This window comes from Bradysia coprophila (assembly GCF_014529535.1).
Source record: "Bradysia coprophila strain Holo2 chromosome X unlocalized genomic scaffold, BU_Bcop_v1 contig_12, whole genome shotgun sequence".
Taxonomy (NCBI): Eukaryota; Metazoa; Arthropoda; class Insecta; order Diptera; family Sciaridae; genus Bradysia; species Bradysia coprophila.
In genome coordinates this window covers 424,666-439,982 of record NW_023503293.1, presented here as the reverse complement: position 1 = coordinate 439,982, position 15,317 = coordinate 424,666, and the positions used below count along the sequence as shown (strand labels likewise).

General features: G+C 32.4%; 1 protein-coding gene across 1 annotated transcript; it reads right to left on the bottom strand.

Annotated features, from left to right (window-relative positions):
* Positions 1–1,707: 1,707 nt before the first annotated feature.
* LOC119067498 (cytochrome P450 307a1-like) lies at positions 1,708–9,189 on the bottom strand. Its single transcript, XM_037170503.1, has 3 exons — positions 7,923–9,189; positions 6,995–7,192; positions 1,708–3,878 (listed from the first exon to the last, which is right to left on the bottom strand). Exons 1-3 carry the CDS (start codon positions 8,149–8,151, stop codon positions 2,623–2,625), a joined length of 1,683 nt encoding a protein of 560 aa, XP_037026398.1. The 5' UTR covers positions 8,152–9,189; the 3' UTR covers positions 1,708–2,622.
* Positions 9,190–15,317: the final 6,128 nt, after the last annotated feature.

Here is a 15,317-nt window from a genome sequence, read left to right as displayed (position 1 = left end):
GATATATCTTGATGGAAGTTAAAGTTTATCCTATAGGCAGACGTCATACTTTTCTAACGATACCAAACTCAACGTATTTCAATGTATTTCATGTGAGAATCGCTCTGTTGCCTTGAAAATTGTTGGCCTAACATTTTGAAGAATGTGCAGACTACAAAAATCTGTAGTTTCTAAAAAGAAAAAATTAAAATCAAATCAAACTAAAATGTTTGAATCTGAGAATTTTCAGGGTATTGTGGTTCTAATACAAGTATATAGACTTTACATAGCGAGCACTCGCACTGTCTTTATTACCATTGCAAGATTTATTTAGTGTAATTGAGCTCGTGCGCGTGCGTGCACGTCTATACCGATCAGCGAAGCTTATGCAAACCCTTTGAGCTTTCACACTGAATAAACAGTGTAAATGTAATAAAAACAGTACAAATGCTCGTGATGTGAGTCTATACTTGTTTTCAAACCACGATACACTGAAAACCCTCAGAATCGATCATTTTAGTGAGGGATTCTTTTGAAAAATAGCTGACCGAAACCGGACGCGTTTTCCAGCGGAATTTTTCATATATGCCCAGAAAGGTATATTCGACACAAGAAGCCAAAACCACTTTCAAAAAAATTCTTCGAGGCTTGTGTGGCTGGTCGGCGGTGTTCAAAAACCGAAAACATCCACTTACAGAAATTTTCCCCGTTCTAATGACACCCCACACGACCATGCACATTTCGGGTACCTCGATAAATTTCTGTAAGAAAAGTGTTAGTTTTCAGTCATTTTTCGGTTGAAAACTAAAATTACACAATCTCAGTATGGATGAATTTTAAACCGAATAAGACCCCTGTACGGCTCGTGTAACTGGAGAAATTCGGTTTTTCGGTTTTTGATCACCTCCGACCAGCCACAGAAGCTTCGAAGAATTTTTCTGAAAGTGGTTTTGGCTTAAAAAATACGTCCGATTTCGGGCGGCTGTTTTTCAAAAGAGTCCCTTAGTATGAGTTGATCTTAAATTCTAAAATTTGTAGGAAATTGTAGAATTGTGAAAATTGGTTAAAATTCTAGAAAATTTTAGAAAACTTTTTCTAGAAAATAGGTTCATGTCGTGACTCATTTACTTTTCTAGTTAATTATTCATAACTTTCTTTTGATGTCAGTGCAATTTTCCAACTCTACTGCAAGGCGTACAAATTTATCAGGCGAATTGTAGGAATGCAATGGTTGTATTGTTAGAGTTGACTTTTTTTGAGGGAGCACTGCCTTTTCTCTGATAACTTCAAGGCCTAATATTCACAAAAATTGACTCAAATTCTCAAAGATTCGCAAAATCTTTTGAGAATCATTACTCAAATAAATTAGGCCTTGGATAACGTGTAAAAAGGTAAGAAATTGTGACCAAAAATATCCGGTGATAACATTTGACCAACGTCGACATGCAGCCCCATAATTAAAAGAATTTTTGTCTATTTTATTTAAACAAATATTTATTTAAAAAAAAAAATATTCTGTCGTCGAATCTGTTCAATTTGATTCTTTTTCGTTAAACAGTTCCACAAAAAAAATTAATTAAAAAATAATAAAAAAAAATATTCAGTCTTACAATAAAATGGATCTACAAAAATTCAATCAGAAATTATAAATTAATTTCATTTCAAATTTAACAAACAAAAAAAAAATTATTCCAAATTATGAGAACAATTATTACAAATATTCTTGATATATTATAAGACCAACAATGTTCCATATAAATGCTAAAAAATTGCAAATTATTTGTTCTGTTTTTTTTTCGTTTGTTTATGTTTCTGTAAAAAATATTTTCATGAAAATATAAGTTTCATTTTCTCTTCTGAAAGCCTCTCATTCTAATTTACAGTGAAAAATTGTATTAATAAAATAAAATTCATCGATTAATTTGTGTAAATACGGCAAAAAAGACACTTTACAAAAAAAAATATTTATAATAAAACATTATGTCGTTTAACACTATCAAAATCACTAAACACTAGATAACAGAAGGTACTATCGTATAAGAATTCTATATAAAAAAAAAATATTAAATTATTGTGTGTGTGTGTTGTTGTATTCAAGAAGAACTTATACCATTTTATAACAACGTTCCGCTTTTCGCTATATACCATTTACTTTAGACTATTTATAAATGCGATCTGTGAAATGCTGCTAAATTTCTTAAGTTTTGATTTTTATCAAAAAAAAAACTCTTAAAAATAATCCTAATCCTAATGCGATTTTCTTTTCGTATATCAAACTTTAAGTGACTATCTCTCTCTCTCACACACACAATTATACTCTTCCAATCTCTCCCTCTCACGTATAATAATTACGTTCCGTTCATTTAAGGTGGCTGTATAATATTTTGTGCTTACGATCCGAAAGCATTTCGTTAATCAGACTGACTTCATTTTTATTGTAACGCTCGTCTCAATTTGTATTGAGAAGGGCAGCTATCAATGTGTATGGAAACATTATAAAATATTCTGTCTTGTTATCTCTTACATTAAAAAGTACTATAGTATTATTAACCGGCGGTACACAAGTCCAAAATGTATTTTTAACATAAAAATGGAGCAGAATCCAGATTATGTCAATAGAAAAAAAAAGGAAAACAGACACAACTAACGTGCTCTCGGATGAAACTGTAACGGATATGTTTCGGCCGGTACTGCCACACAAGCCGGATACATTTTAATTAATGTCGGATCACTTACGCTAACGTCAAACGCTTGCATTATATTCGCCAACATAATGAAACTGAACCCTTTGACCAAATTCTGACCGATGCATGTTCGTTTGCCGATGCTGAACGGTAAGAAATGTGGAATATTTTTCCGAACTCTGTCCACGTACTTAGGCTTTGTGATATCTTGTGATTCCGATGGAATGGATTCGACATCTTCATTTTCATAGCCCGAATCGTAATGAATGTCCGTTGAATTATCGCCCTTCATCTCGTCAACTTCGACCCGTTCAATGAATCGCGATGGATCGAATTTTTCCGGTTGGTCCCAATATTTTTCGCATGTATTCAGCTCATAATTGTTTATGAAGACAACCGTACCTTTGGTTACCCCATAGCCAGCAATGCAAACATCTTCGGTGGCTACATGCGGCACAATCGGCGATGATGAGTAACGTAAAACTTCGAAAATCGTTGACACAGTGTATGGCATATCTTCGGTATCATTAAGTGTTACGCATCGGCTTCCATTGTTTGTGATTCGATCGACTTCCTCCTGAATGGTTCGACCAATTTCCGGATTCTGTACGATGTATCCCAGCGATAACATTACCAAATTTCCGATAGCTGAATGACCACCCAAAAAGTCTTCCAACATGTAAATAATTGTGTCTCTCGTCACGTCCGGATCTTCCAATAAGCTCTTCAACAATGCATCAGTAAAATCTCTTTCTGGTTCCTCAGCATCCAAATGCAATTCACGTTCGCAGATGATACGGTCCAAAATAAAGTTTCGAATTTCTGCCGACCATGAGACAATTTTGTTCATGTGACTGGTATAGAATGGAGCCAACCATGGCAAAAAATCGACCGCATATCCTTGATTGATTTCCCAGAAAATGTCGTCGAAACATTTTGTAATTCTCTGGAATGCTTGATCATCGTAGCTGAAACGGGTCGAGCACATATACTGGCTGAACATGTTTGCACAAGCTTGTTGGATCAACGGTTTGATGTGAAAATCGACACCAGGTGTTGTGGATTCTCTGATTCGTTGGATGAACTGTTCCATTTCCAAACCGCCACATTCACTCATTTTTGTGTAGTATGAGGACGAGTCACGAGGCGAACAATGTTTGCGTGCCAAATTACGACGTTTTTGTTGCAAATTGGACCAGTCACATAGGGCGAGTGCTGGAAGGAAGAAGAAAAAGATAAAATTAAATTGAGGGAACTCTAATATTACAAGACATTGAAAAAAATTGTAAGCCTGCAATAACGCTATCATTTGGTATCTATTGGTCCTACAGTCAACTACTATCAAATATGTTCGGCACCATTGAAAGTGCTTATCATTCACTTTCTCATATGTTATGTAATTTCTTACGGAACTTCTTCATTCATTTTAATAATAATAATTAGCTTAGCACTTTTTGATGAGACATGCCCATCATATATCTACGTCATGACGGAATACAACTTGTTTTGTCATACATTCTGGTAGCAAGAACGCATCGAGCGATAAATTATTCATTACCCACGTTACTAAAACGAATAAGAAACATCGAACTGAGATTTTTATTAATTAGTTCGTTCATATCGATATGGTATATCGTCTCGCTCGCGCTCTGTGAAACTATAACTTGCAAGAATAAGAAAACGAGCAACATAAAATGTAAATAAATAGGGAATTATCTTATCAAAATGATGTTTTAAATCGTGTTTCGATTTAATAAAGCGGTTAAGAGAAGACTTTTTTTCTGTCGCTTCTCGACCGTTGAATATTTATGCGTGCCATTAGCAACATTGTATCAATCTGATTATAAAAATATTGCAAGTTTATTACGAAAAAAAAAATGCTGTTATTGATCTGTCGGTAATCAGATTGTCGGTGGATAATAGAAATTCAGTGGAGGTTCGTCATTATCGATGTCTTTTTTTCTGCATTTCTTTCCGTAATTTATTATTAATAGATAAAAATAATTGAACATTACTTATCAATGAGACAAATGGTACTTCTTGTGGGAAGTCTAGACACAAGACGTCATTTTCATCATTTGTCTCAATGCTAAGTAAGGTATTTTACTCAAAAGCTTCAGGTGAAGTTTACACGCCGTGAAGAAAAGTTCCTCACGTTTTTCATGTAATGTAATGTGAAAACGTTTTTCCATATTTTCTTGAATTTTCCCTCATTTTTCTAAATTTTCCTTAATTTTCACAAAAAACGATTTTTACAAAGTTTGGAATATTTAGGAAAAATTAAGAAAAATTAAGAAAAATTAAGGAAAATATGGGAAAACGTTTTTTCAGAAAGAGTTCCTGCGTTTTTGAGTAAACATTTTTCCCAATTTTCAAAATTAAATTTGTCCCTTTCACACAGAAATTTAACAAAATTTCTATTGGAGCTATATAAATGAATAAATTTCATCTCGCGCCAAGGGTTATGAATTTACCAAATTTACCAAAATTTACCAAAAACCTTTCGTAAGTTTCAGTAAATTTCCAGTAGATTTTCTGCAAACTTCCGGTAAATTTTCTGTAAATTTCCGGTAGTTTTTCTGTAAATTTACGATAAATTCCAGTAAAGTTTCGAATGACGTACAAACGTGTGGGCAATAGCACATTTAGACGAACAATTTAGCTATACTTCCTGTGATTCTAAAAGCTTCTAATAAAGAAATCTACTTTGTTCGACGAACCTATTTATGTCGCTGTAACTTCAGATCGAAAAGGAATATTTTATTTTTAATTGAATGGTTCAATATCTAGTCTAAATATAGACTAAAGTTGAAAGAACTAAGATGAACTAAGATAATTTAAGAAAGTTTTTGACTCAAAACAAATATAAAAATCAAATGCCTAAACTGGTTTTTGTTTTAAATATCAAAAATTATTTGATGAAGAACTCACTAAGAATTTTCGATTTTATTGTTGTCGTTTGGGGTATTATCCCACAATAAATTGGGATTTATTTAGACGAAGAAGAAAAAAAAACGGTGGCTTCATCATCAATTTAAAACAGGAAAAAAAACACACAAAACAAAACATAGAAAATGTCGAATCAACTGAGATTTAATCGAAAAATCTGTTTCGTATAAAAAACGTTCTTCGTACGTCTTCTACATATTCGTTTTCTTCTGTTTATCGTCTTTCTTACTGTACAATAAATCACAGGGGCTCGTCCTCAACGCAAAACGTATGTAAATACCGAACATCCTTCGTTTTCAAATTGAATTTAAAAAAAACGAGTCAATGTTAAAAAATTATTATTTATGCAATTAAATTGAAACCAAATGAAAATCAACCACAAATATACAGCAAAAAGGAAAAGATACGAAAAAAATGAGTAAAAAAAAAGATAATTTGAAGTCCATTCCGATTACCCGTTGGACGATTTTCACGGTCAGTGGAATGAAGTGTGGAAAGAACAGGTTTTTCATCTTCGTGGCTAACTTGATACAGATTTTGCAATGTTCAATATACATACGGGTTGCATATCGTGTTATATACACATACACACATTTGTTTATAAAAATTTTATTATTTTTGTTATGACTCTGTAAAAGCAAAACAGATCGAAAGAATGGTAATTGCAACAATTATATTATGCCATCGTATTCATTGAATAAGATTCTTCTCTTTATTTTGGACATATATTATGTTGGGCTCTTCTGTTGGCTGTGAGGGGAAAAAAACAAACAAAAACCAATCGGGACAAAATTTATAGCTGTTCTGTTAGAGTGTGGTTACGCTATGATTCTATTGGTACAACGCAGATATGGTATCTAAAGTTTATGCGGTTTTTTTTGTAAGTTTCGTCCACACAAAACATGATTGTTAAAGTCTACTGCAGCGTACAGGTAACACAGTTTATTTGCGATATAAATAGATGCAAAATGCACTATTTTTTATGGCCACTTAAAATAATCTACTTGGGTATGCGTAGTTACCTATCTCTTCTGTTTGGGTAACCTACACAATAATATTTTTGTTCGATTTTTTTTTTATTTTTGAGTTTTATGAAAAACAAGTTTGATTCAATAAAAAGTTTTGTTTACAAGCCGATTGTGTACTTGGGTGTTGTTTTATTGTTTATCGAAAGGAAATGAAAATTGAATTATGACTTAAATGCAGAAATGATCTTCGTTTCAAAACAACAACAAAATTAAAAGAAATAAAAAAAACCAATCGAAATAAAATGCTCATAACTGATGAGGACACAGTCAGATTTTTAAAACAACTGACTTCATTCCCTGACTAAATTTATTTATTTATTTATTTTAAATTTATAAAAGAAGGAAAATACTTACAATTGCTTCGATCACCTCCGAACAATTTGTGGAAGCGCAAGAAATCGGGACGTCCGCCAAAGAATTTACCATTTTGATTGAGCACCTCTCTGATCAACTCCAAATTGTTTACCACCAGACACTTTGTCGCTCCGAATGTTAATGTGTAAATGTCGCCGAATTTTTTAGCTAATTCAGTGAATGCGACAAATGGAACCTCTGAAAGTCATGGACAGAAGAGAAAAAAAAAAACGTTAGCAACAATAAGTACTACCTTGAACAACAAATGAACAACAATTTTCTTTATATTAATTAAGTTTAGGTTGGAGCCGTTGGAGCTTTTTGCAGCAGTCAAAATAATATTGTGGATTTATACAAGCCACAAAAAATAAATCTTTGGAATTTGTTTCCGTCTAATTGAGTAAAAGTTTGCAGTGAGATTATTACAGTGCAAAGTGTTTAAATCGTGTACATAGCTGGTCTGATGCATGAATCTTTTTTTTTGTAAATTTAATTAGCAAAATTTCAATTCTCCCATTTGGTTCTAACGCATTAAATGTTAAAATTTAGTATAATTTCCGTAAAGCAATCAGTGTGGAATAATAAAACGAAAATCAAGAACCGAATAAATTAGTTGATTGTTTTGTTGGTGTTAGAGCGGAGGTAAATAGAAAGAGAAATTATTAGATCTAGTCACGAGTCTAGTCATTGTAATTAAAAGATATGTATAAAGTATCCGGTTGGATGCCGGCAAAGCTAATTAATTTAAAAAAAAAGAACAATAAATCGAACCAAGGAAGTGAAACATTTTTCGTTAAACTCATTTTTTTTTGTAAATTTTTGAATAAGATTTTTACCGACGAAAGCAATCACTACTTTTACTCTTAATGATCATAAAAAAAAGAAAATTATTTTTCCAATAGAAAATCAAACGAAAAAAAAAACTTACCGTATTTCCCTATCGTTGCCAGATTGCCGAGAATTGGTATCGGCATCGGACCGGGAGCTTGCGTGTATTCTTTAACGATTTTCTCCTGTTCTTTATTGCCATCGGCATTTCGAACCATACGATATGATGTTATCTTCACCTTTCTCCGAACGTCGTACAAATTTTGCAGATAATTGATGAGAATCAAAATTGATGATACAAGAAATAAGAATGCAGCAACATAAGCCATTGTTGATTTGTTGATAAAATGTCGTGTAAATTAAGTTTTAGATTTTTTTTTTCTTCAAAATTCACTTCACTTTTTAGTTAAAAGAATTCCCGAAAAGTTAAACAAAATTTCTAAACTTAGAACCTTTGCCGTTCCGACCAAACCAAAAAAAAAAAATTAATAATGAAAAACGAAATAGAATTAATCGGAATGTTGAATCGATTTTGGTAAATAAATTTCTTTAGAACTTTTTCTTTCACTCTTTAAAAGAAAGTTTTTTTTTCTTACTTTTTGATCGTTAAAAAATGTTCAAAGTATTGCTAATCGATTCAAGTTCAATTTGAAAATGTTACACTTTCTTTTGGGTTTAGCTGCTACTGACTTATCTTCAGGTACCAAAAACTTAAACTGAATGATTTTGGCTGAATGCGATCGTTTATATATGTGTCGAGCTCGAGTTAAGATCGCCACATCTGTATGTTATATCACATGTGTACACACAATTTATCTACCTTATTTCACTTGTACATGCATATGAAGGCACATTTTTTTTTGTATTTATATTTTGTATTAGGTGTATACAAAGTGTTTTTTTATATATATTTTATATTTTGTGTATCATACAAATGTACTTTATATTAAGAATATTTTCTCAGAGTCAAAAGGAATATTATGAGGAAAGCAATGTTATAATGGCAGGAACTGCTTTTTCATTTGGAGAGAAAAAAATGTTTCATTTTTATTTAAGTTTATTTTTTGTTTGTTTGGTTTTTTTTTCAATGTTTTTTTTTGTCTATCTCGTCTATTTAATGTATTCACTGAACAAAATTTTTTGATTCACATACTCATTTCTTTGACAAAAATGTTATAGGTGGACAAAAAAGTGTCCATTTTCACTCAACGAAACGGTTACAGTATTAATATCGTTTTGTCTTCGTTTTTATAAAACTTGATGGAATGGACACACACAAGAATCAAACAAAACAAAACCGAGAAGAAAAAAACGGATTGCCAATTTTATTGATATTTAGTCAAAAAAAAAATTATTTATAGAGTTTAATCTACGCGATGTCGATGTCGAGAAAGACCACGAAGTTATGATCAGGTTGCACGTCAACAGTGTGTATATGCGTTTATGCTTTTCTGTATAAAATGTTATTTGACGGAGCGGTACTATGCACTTTGCAATTATGGTGGGGCTTATTAATATTATATTTTATGTGTATTACATGATTTAATTATGAAGCAAAAAAATTAAAAATGAAAAGAAAAAAATTTATAGAGAAGATGTGATATAGAAATACTGATATAAATGTAGTGTAGACGGAGAGTTAAAAAATGTAAATTTTCGTAGTTTAATTAAGTTGAAATATTTCTTTTTTATTCTTCGGTTGTTTGTCTTTTTTTTCTTTTTCCACATTACATTCAATATAACTTACAGCTTTATCTTCGTTTAACATTTTTTTTTTTAAAGCCTCAGTTACATATCTTCCTTTTTTGTATTCGGTTTTTTCTTTCTTCAAACATAAGAACCTTAAAAAAAATTCGTATTTTTCGTTTTATATACTCTCCATCCATTTGATCGACAGGGTTTGTTTCGTATATGTATTGGAAAGCATGTTACGGTTTCGTATCAGTTTTCCATCTAATCACCAAAATATAACAACAACAGAAAAAACATTGAAAACATATGAAGCAAGTATATAATCGGTATCTTGTGTGTGCACTAATCGAACCAATAGCCGTTTACCAAAGAAATTGGAAGGGGGGACACATTTACTAATAGTTGCAGCCGAACCGGCAAACTCTACATGCTCTGCTTTGTTATGTGTATAAAACTTGTATACAAGAAAATGCATTCATGATTCGTTTATTTTTCTTCTTTGAAAGACAAAATAAAATAGATGAGAGTCTCGTCTATAGAAAATCGGTTTCGTTGCATTTTGTTAAGTTAAATTTCATGAATTTTATTTTTACGTTTATATCTCATTCACGATGATGCAATATTTGCAAGATTTTTTTTTTGTCTGAACTCAGCAAAATGTTTTGCGAAATCTATTTTAATTAAAGTTTCGTTCACTTATTCTACAATTTCAAATTAGATTTCGTTCACGACAGAAAATATTTTTTTTTTCGCAGGGTTTTTTTTAATGGTTTGGCCTGAAAATGGGTTATCGAAGGGAACGCAGGGCTGACCTATTTTTTTTTCTTTTACATATTGCGGTGGTATAACGAACCAAAGATTTCTTGAATATTGGTCTGTCCATAAAAGCCATTAATTTGTTATCGACAGCGCCGAATGAAAATGGCTAATTCACACCTACGGCACATCAGTTTTGTCACATCATCACTTCCACTCTGACAAAAAGAAAACAAGTTTGAAAACTCACCTCAGGCGGCTAACTTTGTCTCCAGTTAATCTACAATAGCTCTAGCACCCTACACAAGCAATAGCTACCATAGCTCTAGCGCCCTACACAAGCAATAGCTACCATAGCTCTAGCGCCCTATACAAGAAATACAGATGTGGCAGATAATGTAGATTATGTGGAGACAAAATTATTCGCCGCTACAGCATAATTCATTGCAGCATAATATTACGTTACAAGCTTTTGGCTGAGCGTTAAAAATAATTCAATCTACTAAATTTTCTGAAAATAACGGTCGAGTGCCCTAAAATATTTGTAAAAGGAAGATATTCAATAGTCATGCCAGAAATAATGTTGGCTACAGTTTTAGAATTAGTAAACCAGAATGGTTGAACCTCTTAGTAAGCAACAAAATGATTTCACCTTAACATTGGATTAAACCATTGTAATGGTAAAACGAACCGGAGCTCAAAACTTCTTGTAAACATAAAAACCGTAACTTTAACTGGGTGAACTTCCAGCTACGAGCCTGCTTATGTAACGAGCCGTATTCGTTTTGTTTCTTCCTTTTGTTATTTTGGAATCAAGAAAAGAAAAAGACAGAACACGGCTCGTGACATGATTCGTAATTGAACGTTCATCCTAATTGTGTGTAAGATTCAATTGCATTTTTAGTCAGTCCATTCCACAAAGGCCTAATTCAAAGCGGTCAAATTTTTGTTTTTACTTTAGTGCACAGAATTCAATGAGTAAAAAGCCAGATTTGCAAATCAGAATTTAAATTTATGTAAATGGACGACGGGCTACGTGCATAAACGTTGTCATATACGTTAACTGGTTGTTAGAGCAGCGTTCAAAATATGCATCTATTACAATCAATTTTACGTCGTAAACGAGAAATAAATATTTTTAAAATATATTTATAAAATTACAACTAACTACATCTTATTTTGTGTCAAGTTTATGACATAAAACTCCATTAAATAAGTCTTTCAAGGAAAAACTATTTCCTAATATGCTATAAATTTAAACAACTTTCTTAAAATTTAATCGCTTTTAAAATCATCATCATCCATTAGTTCAGATTAGACGCGACCAATAAATTTTATAATGAAATAACACAAAACAACAAACACACCACAGGTGTAATTGCACTTTTGTTGCACAATAACAGCATTTTTAATGAAAAGCTTTTTAATTGCCAAAGGTTTTTGTTTATCGCATTTGAGTCTTTTTTTTTTTCAATATTATTAATATTTTGTCCATGTGTGTATATGCGGCCGAGGTGTCTCTTATGAATGAATTTGTAGTATTTTTTTTTTATTATTTATGGTGCTGTTTTGTAAAAAATTCCACTAACTTTTTTTGATAATTTTTTTGTATTTTCGAAGGGTTTCCTTAACGTAAAAATCATTGATCGTCAGTCATATGACAAATTTTTTCAAAATTTATTGTGATTTGTAATCGCGATTTCTATCGAACATCTCTTCAGGTCCGTAAGTTACCAATGGTGAATTTCTATTTTTTTTTTTTTTTGAATACTTTTTACTACGGAAAGAATCGAATTCACTGTAACCTGTGAAATTTGTAACAAATTTATCGAAGGAATGCCAGTGCGATTAAATAAAAACCAAGGAAGTATTCAATTTCAATTTGACGATTAAACGGATAAAGTGACACGTTATGAGAAACAAAAATTTCCATAAAAGCATCAAATTACGAAATAAAGTGCAACCTCAGTAAAACACGTGCCAAATATTTTCGATAAATTTTTTTCTTTCTTTCATTTCTTTCGTTCACAAAATTTTATTTTTGGAACTGTGAGCTATACAATGTCTGCTATCGTCAGCCGATTTTGGTCGGTTTCGAATCTAGATTATTTACCAGAATTGGAACAAACTTCCGATTAGTACACAGAGTTTGCAGATTAAGCGAAACAATTGAAAGTGGATTTCATTTCAATATTTGCTTGCATTTTGTTTAAAAAAAAATTGAAAACAGAAGGAAGGATGACTCTGAATAACAGATTTACTTTACACGAAATGTGGCCGCAATTTTAATTAATTTAATCGTTACATAGCCTTCACCACGTACAAAACATAACAGCTTAACTGCATTATAATTTCGCGAAAAATGAATGTCTTAGATTTAATTCACCCATACATTAACACTATCGGTGCAGGTAACGAAGGGTCATATGGCCCGAAAATCTAATGGGACGAAATACTTGGGCGTATCTTAGTGAACCAATTGTGAAAAAAAACCCACATTTATCGGTCAATTTCGTGCTTAATTGAGGTGTGGGCGTTTTAAGAACAATACTTGCGATTTAATTGCAATTTTAGTATCGACTTCCTATTGCTCGTTGCTAAAGAGTCGTTGTTCTGTTTAACCTGTCACATACGGATATTCATCTGTTATCTCATAACGACGGCAAAAATAATGACAATCTCTGGGTAATATGGTCCTTTATATGGTAAAGTGCATGTAAAAAAATTGAAGTACAAGATTTGAAACCAACCGATTAAAAATACTTTGATCGATGGAAGTTATAGACTGGTCATATGCTTGCCGTTTGTAACAGGTTAACTGTTTCAAGTCAAAATTAATAAAGTTTTAACTAAAAAACAGTACTAAGTCTAATTGCTGATTTAGGTAGCAATGCATAAATGATCGTATACAGCAATCTGAAATTTCATTCATAATTTTCAATTTATGAATGAAATGTTTGGAGTTTCCTAAATTGAAACAAATTATGCATCCTCTGTCACCATATTTACATTGTTATCTAAATCAGCAGTTAAACTGTCTGCATATTCTATTCCAATGTATTCAATAAACTGTTTTAGTGACATACAAATTTTAAATTCTTCTGATATGACTAACGTTATTCGCTGCTATGAGTTTTACTTGAACACACACACAGTTCGTGATTTTCCTTTCGTTTACGAAGTTTTAAACTCATTTTGCATGGTAACAGCGAATATGAATAATAAATTGATTTGTATTTCGGTCGTCAGAAATTTTACCGAACTGAGAGACTTCAGCTAGTGCTGCGAGTAAACCGATTTATATCAAGAACTTCAGAGCTGCTGAAACAGAAATAGTGGCAAATTGATATGCCTCGAAAGGAATTTTCATTGATTTTTAAAAATAGGGTAAAGAATTGAAATGCCAAGTTTATGTGAGAATTTTGTTGATCCAAGGCGAAGTCGAGGCTAGTAATCACACTGAGCCGTACATTTTCATTTTTGTCCCGAGTTATGTACCCTACTTTATCATGTATAAGTACAAAAGAAGGGTTGTAAAATACACATGCAAATCGATTATAGGAGATATGAAACGGAACATTAGCGAATTAAAAGAAAAATGAAATTTCATTCGTTTAGCTTCGTACCGAATAATCTTATGATGTTTCTGTTTTAGACCATCAAGAAAAACTTCTATTCACATCGTCAGCTCAGTCAACGGAGCTCAGTCAATTAAATTTCATTTTTCTTATAATTCACTAATGCAACTATTCCTTTAACTATTCATGTGTAAATTGGACATTATGTCCTTGTTCGGAAATTTTCAATTTACCTATTGTGAGGGTGACGACAAAATACAGAGTTCCAAAATTTAAAAAAATTTCCAAAAAATTTTACATTTCCCGGGAAATGAGTCATTACTTCGTCGACATGAGTTTTAAAACTCATTTCACATTGGCCTAATGAGTAAGCTTACGTAATTGTTTAGAATTTCTTATTTTGCCTTGTGTGGTTGCATCCCTCGCTTTGGCTCGGTTTGCTACACTACTTGACAGAATAAAAAGTTCCAAACAATTACGTAACTTATTTTCCTCACTACTAGAGGTGTGCGCCGATCTTAAAATAGTCGGCGGCGGTGCGCCGACTGGTAAGGGATCGGCGGCGGCGCGCCGGAAGAAATTTATAGTCGGCGGCGGTGCGCCGATCGGCGCGCCGATAAATTTACAAAAAATCTAAACTTTCGAAAATAATGCAAAAACATTTGAAAAAGCGTGCGCAATCATTTTTCCGAACACTGAAATCTTACTATCTTGCAATCTGAAGTATCAACCACTTATACAAGGGGAATCAACTGAGGCGTATCTCACCTTTTATATTGTGTACAATGTACAATCACCTATTATTTTGAAAACATCTAATTTAATGAATCCAAGAATGATTAATGAGTTTGCGTAAATGACATGTAAGCTATAAGTCAAATTATAATTTGGAAATTTTAAGTCACATCTTCATACCAGATGTTCTGCAGGCTTCTTATTTCCAACTTATAATTTATGTCATTTACGCAAACTCACTACTATTATCTTTCGATTTATGCAATAACCGTTCCCGTTGCCTTTAGTCCATCTTCGATGAAGGAGTGAGATCGTAGTAGAAGGTTTTCGCAAATAAGAGATTTAGATAAACTTAAATTTATAAGTAATAAGTGCATAGACTACGCCAAAATGATTTTTTTTCCCAAATTTTTTAAATAAAGCAGCTAAAAATTGAAAATAAAGATACCCGTGTCTCGTCTTTTTGACGAAAAAACTTGAAACCGGAAAGATTTTCCACTTTATAAATTCCTAAAACACGTGATTTGCGCCATTTTCCACCCAAATTCCACATAAGGTCTTAAGTTTGCCACTTTACAATTACAGTAGTTTTGACTGATTCACTGAATTTTGTTCTCCTTCTTCTTCCTCTTATATGCACAGAAAATAGAGTAACGTACCAAGAGTTCACGTTAAGTGAGGATACAGAAAAGACAAATGCTGTTTCGACCTCGGGTATCGATGGCGGTCTCGGG